A 7262-nucleotide genomic window follows, 5' to 3' on the forward strand; every position below is an offset into this window, starting at 1 on the left:
TAAAGAAGAAGGAAGTTAGAAGGATCCTATGAAGACACCACTAGTGAGGCCATTTTGTTATCAGACCCTGAACGTGACAGTATGGCATCTCAGTTTTGCCTGAATCCCACACTCTGTACAGTGCTGTTACAGTAATATTGCATGTTTCATATTATTTATGTACGTTGGTGGTGCTGTATTTGTTAATGTTCTTGTTCTTTTCTCCTTTCATGCGTAGCCAAGCCTGTTCGTCCTGGCCACTTCTCCGTTGCCTCTCCCACCAACCCACTGGTGATGCGCAACAGTGACCACCCCATCGCCTTCAGCAACGTGCTGTTCCAGAACAGCCCCCAGGCCAGCACCCAGCAGCAGCCCCCGAACCCCAGCACCACACAGAAGATCACGTGAGTCCTGACCCCTGACCCCCGCTGGCCTGCATCTCTCTTACTCTTTCTTTCTCTATCTCTCTGTGTCTGTTTCTTTGTCTCTCTCTCTCTCTCTCTCTTCTCCCCCCTCTCTCTGTCTCTCTCTCCCACTCTCCCTATCTCTTTCTCTTTCTTTCTCTCCCTATCTTTCTTTCTCTCTCCCACCCTCCCTCTGTCTCTCTCTCTAGTCTTTCTCTCCATCTCTCTCCCTCTCCCTCTCTCCCTCTCCCTCTCCGATGCAGTGCCATGGAGAAGTCTGCTGGCGATTAAGTGGCCAGACCGACAGGTGACTCAGCACATTGAGTTTGGCGAGAGGTGTAGCTAATGAGGGCCGTCTGGGGGTGGCTAGTTGGGAAAAGCGCCACGTGAGGGTACTGCTGCAATCCAATGCAGTGTCTTCTCTTAGGAGAGTCTCTGCAAGGGCCACTCGAGGGCTCTCCGCCAATTTTGAGTCATTAGTGTCAGTGGGGAAATATGACAGTCTGCCCTCGATACTTAACTCTGACTGAATGCCTGATGATAAAAACGATTTTTTTAGAGAAACCAAGCTCATCTTACGGCAGAAAGAAACCTTATTTGGGGTAAACTAAAGGGAGAGCAGCACACAAACTCATTAGGAAAGTGGAGTGTATCCAAATATGACTTTATGTTAATGCCACCACCACAGCGAGAAACGCACCAGTGCCTACTGTAATCCACCAGAAGGGAATTGGGAAGCGTCAGCATTCAATGCAAGTGTCATCGGCCCGCTCTCTCCCTGAGTCCCTCTGTCTGAATGACTCTGTGTAATTCTCCCCAACAGGGCCCCAGTGGAGGTGAGCAACACCACAGTCAACTCCACAGAGACATCGGACTCCCATCAGCTCAATGTGGCCAACGGTGAGCGCCGCACCAAATCAATAGTCAGTCGGTAAACACAGCTAGAAGCCAGTGTTTGAGTTTAATGAGAACGTGATCTATGAGGTTAGCATAGAGCTCAATATAGCACCCTACAGTCACATGCAGGGGTGCTAAGTCACCCACCGTTCACACACAAAGCTTGATTTTCAGTTCTGAGTCATACTTTATTCAGCATTGCCTAGCTCACCTCTCAACAGCTTTATATACTGTTTTCTCTTTGCCAATGAAATGCGTAACGTCCAGTAACAGACTACGATATCATAGTATAGTAGATGAAGACAGGTCGATACATGAGCAATCAATGTTGTCCTACACTCTAACATGATGCTGTTTCATGCCTTCACAGGAAATGCCACAGACATCAACGACAACAGGTAAGCCATACCCTTTATTACTGCACTGTATCACTCCCCTATTCACTGTGCGTTGAAAGTATACAGTAGTGAGCACAATACTAGAAAAACCTGAAATGAATATCAGTGCACTCAGCACAGAGTTACATAGTTACAGCACATAGTTACATTTCTCATTTCTAACACCTGCAGTAAACTAAACTGCACGCTAAGCCACAGTTAGAGAGTTACAGCTCAACAAGCTACACCGGTCACTCCAGAATGCTCACCCAGAGTTGGAGCTTCTCTGCTCCTGATGCATGAGTGTTAGTAAAAGCACCTAGCAAGGCACACACCAGATATGTGCACACATCACAGAGACTAGCCCCAGACATCGAATATGGGCACCAGAAGCATCGTGGGTTGCTGACCAAGGCTTGTGCTACTGCTTTTTTTCACCTGCCCCACTGCCCCTGTCCCATGTGTCCATGTGTGGGCTGCTTGACTGTGGTGCCGCCCGCCGGCCCTCTGCCTGCCTCGCACCTCTGTGTCTCGGCCCCTGATGCCACCGCTGCTGTTGCTGACGCCTCTCCTGCCGCCGCCACTGCTCGCGTGCGCCGCCGTTGTGTAGTGTGTGTCTCAACGTGTCCTCTGTGTCCAGAGGCGAAGGCCACTGCGGCCCGCACGCCGACCCCAACAACGACCCCAACAACCTCTACATCATGCAGCAGCAGACCGCTGCCAGCTAATAACTCAAAACAGGTGAGCTCTAGTGCCGGGGTGGGGCGGTCAGCCAGGCTACAGGACCGCAGTTGCTGCTCATGTCACAAACAAGTCCGCATTCTTCTCCATTCTTTCCCTTCTTTGTGTTTTATTTTGTCATGCTTGGCTGAATAACCATCTTGACCTTTCTGTCGAATCTGAAGAAGACCGAAAGGTCAAAACATTATTCAGCCAAGCATGACAAAATAAAACACACACACAAAATAAATGTGTTAGCACTTGACAGTTTTTTTCGTCTTACACTTGGGATGTGCACAATGATCTCTTCTAACTGTTCATGCCTCACCCATCATTAGAGTACTTGCCTACAGATGTAGATGGTAGATACCAGAGTCACAGTAAACAAGGGGGTTTGTGTATGGATGGGTTACCAATTCTCAAATGGCTCAGGGTAAGCCCTCTCTGGGATTGGCAGCCTTTAATCCTTGAGCTGCTTAATTAACAGTGATGTGTATCTTACTCAGGGTGCTTGGCTCCAAAGGGGATGTGTGCTCCTAAAAATGTCCTACACACACACCCTCCACACACACACACACACACACACACACACACACACACACACACACACACACACTCAGACACTCAGACACATGTACACACACACAAACTACCTTTTACTGCAGGAGCGTGTGATAAATGAAGATGCACCTTCTGAAGAGATTCAACATTGGTGCTGAGGATAGTAAAGGACCATTTGAAATGCAGTTAGTTCTTCCCTTATCTTTGCTTCCATTATCTCGGCTGTTCAGATGGCACGTCAGACAGACAGTGTATTTTAGATAGGGCTGTTTGTCTCTTTTTGGTCCGTGTACCATCAGAGAACACCTGCATCTGCTAGAGCAGATGCAGAATGATGTTTTATTTTATGGGTGGTAGGCTGCTCAAAAGACTCACTACTCACTCAGTTGAAACAGGATGTCTCCCCAAGTGTACTAACAGAGAACAAGGCTCAGACACGCAAAGGCATGGTGCTGTTGCAGATGTTGTGTTACACTTCATTAACTCCGCCTTTCTTTGTTTCTTTCTCCGTTTCTCTCTTCTCTCTCTTTCTCCGTTTCTTTCTTCTTCTCTCTCTCTCTCTCTCTCTCTCTCTCTCTCTTTCTCCCTAGATGAACAGCCTCGTCCAGAGTCTCCTGTGTATATCAGCATGCTGCCTATCAGTTTCTCATAACTCCCCTGCCCTCCTGACCCTATTCAGATCTAACCCTCTGGACCCAGAATCCTCTTGTCTCCTAGTCTCAAGTTCTCCCCTTCAGCTCGCCAAACCCCTGTACCCCTATACTCCTTCCTTTCAATACTTCGTAGTTTTATGATGTACATAGAATACATGTAGAGAAAAACTTAACTGTGGCAGACACTGTGGCTTCTTAATGCTTAGCACTGGCAGCCTCTCTAATTCTCGAAACTCCCATTTTTTTTGCTGGAGTAAATAGGACTGACCTGTGGAGGTTCTTGGAGAGCATGCAGTGTTTCTTCTGGCCACTAGGGTGTGCTGTTTGACTTATTGTGTGGGAAGTGCACCTTGACATAATGTGTACTGCAGCTCTGTATAAACCTGTGCTATCCCCCTCCCCCCTTATTTTTTCATTCTGTAAATTTGGATACTTTCAGTCAGTTCCAGGGCAGGCACATATAGACTGGTTCAGAGGGAGTCATTTTCATCAGAGGGGCCCCTCTAACCACACAGAGGCATCCAATCAGAACCATGTGAGCACACACTGTCAAGCCTTGCTCCTTCAACTAGGTGCATGTGCCGCGGTCTATTGCCCACACACACACACACACACACACACACACACACATAGCAGAGCCTTAAACAGTAACAACAAAAAATTGATAAACAAAAACAAAAAAGTCCTATTCATATAATTTGTTTTGTACACTGGAGCAAATAATCCCCTTTGTGTATATATTCAGCCCCCTTGGAAATATGTTACAGTGATACACCTTCCTCCCTGTGATAAGAGATAGGGAGAGAAACAGAATTTAGCAACAGGAGGAGCAGAGAGATTAATGAAGGCTGCTGCCCCATATACCCAGAGGCAACCCCTTCCAACCCCAATGAATATAATGTGTATAATAAGCTGTAGTCATGAGACTGCACAGTGGCATTGCAGAGAAATTTTCCACAACCACATTAACCTGAAGGATGGAAGCTGTCCCTACTAAGACGGCAGTCGCTCCTCAAGGGGGGAAAAGCAAGCAGCCATGATATCATCCAAGTATGTGGTTTTTAGAAATGATGCATATTTACATGTAGACTTTTTCCAGTGTGTATCACCCTCCACGTGGTTAGGATGTGTTTTGTGAGTCGTTCCCACTGTCTTATGTCAGTGTGTCTGTAGTGATGTCTCCACTGGCTGTACATGGTAGATGTACTCCCACAGAATAGTGCAAGGATACATAGGGGTGAGGCTAAAGCACTAGAGTAGTCCTATTTTTATACAGTCCACCATTATTAGTTATTTCACCTAAAGCAATTGTTATATTATTGATTATGTTGAATATTTGTTTGGTACCTGTTTTTTTGTTTTGTTTTTTTACCTATTGCAGTTATCATGAATTCTCATGGAATGTAATGAATGTTCATGTTTTTCAGAGATTTTGTAGATTATTTATTTATGTATGTATGTATTTATTTATTTATTCAAGTATTTATTTATTTATTTGCATATCTATTTATTGACATGTGTATTTGCTTGCTACCTTGAGTGTTTAAGCATTATATTTATTACAAATTGTTTATTATACTGAATACTTAAATATATCTAAAATCCAACTATAGAAGAGAGGCCAGGACAGAGCAAGAGCATGAACGTGTAGAATGTAGAGTGAAGGAGAGAACTAAGGTATGATGGAGACAAATGAAGAGAGAGAGAGTGTGTGTGTGTGTGTGTGTGTGTGTGTGTGTGTGTGTGTGTGTGTGTGTGTGCACGCGTGTGTGTGTGTGTGTGTGTGTGTGTGAGTGAGAGAGAGAGAGAGAGAGAGAGAGGGGGGAATGTCTGATGTAAAGCTAACTACCATTGGAAACCAATCTCCTACACCTCCTTCACTTTACTACTGGTACTTTTCTGTTTACTCTGACATGAAGCAGGACTCTGTAGGCAGCAGCTGAATCAGCTCCTATAGGAGTGGACTTTGCATCTGAGAGCAGCACTACAGCACTGGCAGCTCCCTCAAAGACAGAGCTGCGGCTACATCAGCCAGTGTAGCTAGCCTCTGATCTCAGATCTGTGAGTCTGCCTCACCTGTCCAGAGTCCATGCACATACCTCACAGACTCTCAGACAGTTCACGCCCTCTGTGGTCTGTGGCAGGTCTCTCTTTCCTGCACCACACACACACATTCATTTCTTCTTAGCTCTGGATGCCCCCTGATTGCCCCCCTCTATACCGCACTCCTGATCAGCCAATTGGGAGAGAGAGGGGCTCCAGTGGGCAGTGAGGAGCTGAGAGGAGATGTTCTGTCTGTGGGGACAATGGAGACCTGGAGGGGGGGTAGACCCACTTATTAGCAGCCACAGAAGCTCACTTTTTTTAACTGCGCCCACTGTCATCTTCCTGCTCCATGTTAGATCAATTATCCCTTTACTTTGCCAATGACCACAAATATCAAATATACCACAAATGGTTTTTTGGACCATCCAAATGAGCTAATTGGCACAGCCATTGGTGTAAGCAGACAGTGAAGTCAGCGTGTTCAGTGTATGCACAGGGCAAAAAACATGGCGACTGTAGTTAGGCCTACTCTTTGAATCTGGAATCCCTCCACCTCTGCAAGTTAACTCAGTAAACCCCTTGCGTTGCACTAAAGATAGTGTGCCTCAGCTAGATACATCTGTCTGTGGAGAACTGTAGCATTGTGTTGTGTAGTAGCGGATGAGTACAGTTAGCAGGAGAGGTACGCTGTGCTGCGGAGCGTGTGGCAGATGTGAAGTAGATATTGTAGAACTCAAGAACTCGAACTTGTAGAACTCAACTCATTGTAGAACTATTTCAGTTCCATTTGGCTGTCAAATGTGTTGCAGTGGTAGAGTGGAGAGCATTGCACAGTGTGAGTTGAAAAAAAAAAAAATACATGTCAGTTTTGAATGTCTGAGAGAAAAAAGCTTGTGTTTAAACAACATGCATTAAACAGAGCTACAATACAGTGAAATTCTCTTTTGAACCCACAATACTGCCCCCTCAATATGAAGAGGTAACTGTAGGTTATTTCTGCTATCCTTTGACCAATGCTACAGATATGGGGGACCAGAAAGCGTGTTTGAAATGGTGATAATATTCCAGTTTAGATCTCCTCATGTCCATCACTCGCCTCAGGTTCTGTGTCATACAGCAAAAGTCGCGCTTCTGGTACTGAATGCATTCTGCTGATTCATATAGGTGCATATATCAACTCAAAAATCTTCCAATCTAAGCAATTGAATGGCAAATACAGTATAGTAAACAACTATGTTTTCATGGGCCGGTGGACATGTCATTGTTTGTTTGTTTGTTTGGTTGGTTGATTGATTGTTTGTTTGATTGTTTGTTTATTGTGTGTGAATAGTGCATGCTGTGTACAACATGCCTCTATAGCTGAGGAGAAATCACGTTATCTAAAAGAAAACACATTTCAATAAAGACGCAGTGCTATGAAAATGCTCTTGGGAGTTTGATGTCAAATCTTTCATCTTACAGCTTTAATCCTCTTTATGTTCTATATCCTAACAAACAAGGTCAATGACACCAAGTACTACAACATATTTCCCACTGGTTTCTCACAACAGACGCTGATGGCCTACATCATATGTCTCAAACCATTGATTTATCTAATGTTGTCACACTAGTTCATCAAGTGTGTG

At 45.1% G+C, this 7262-nt stretch overlaps 1 protein-coding gene across 2 annotated transcripts in view; it reads left to right on the forward strand.

The window, feature by feature from the left end:
- Positions 1 to 7063, forward strand: part of LOC125301627 (kinesin heavy chain-like) — a 44602-nt gene extending 37539 nt beyond the window's left edge. The window contains exons 25-29 of one of the 2 annotated variants that reach the window (XM_048254261.1): positions 218 to 383; positions 1207 to 1283; positions 1651 to 1678; positions 2268 to 2398; positions 3529 to 7063. In XM_048254261.1, coding sequence (XP_048110218.1) covers positions 218 to 383; positions 1207 to 1283; positions 1651 to 1678; positions 2268 to 2385 — 389 coding nt within the window. In that variant the 3' untranslated portion in view covers positions 2386 to 2398; positions 3529 to 7063. The remainder of the gene's footprint in view (positions 1 to 217; positions 384 to 1206; positions 1284 to 1650; positions 1679 to 2267; positions 2399 to 3528) is intronic. The other variant, XM_048254260.1, reaches the window with a different exon arrangement.
- Positions 7064 to 7262: the final 199 nt, after the last annotated feature.

This window comes from Alosa alosa, chromosome 10 (assembly GCF_017589495.1).
Source record: "Alosa alosa isolate M-15738 ecotype Scorff River chromosome 10, AALO_Geno_1.1, whole genome shotgun sequence".
Classification (NCBI taxonomy): domain Eukaryota; kingdom Metazoa; phylum Chordata; class Actinopteri; order Clupeiformes; family Clupeidae; genus Alosa; species Alosa alosa.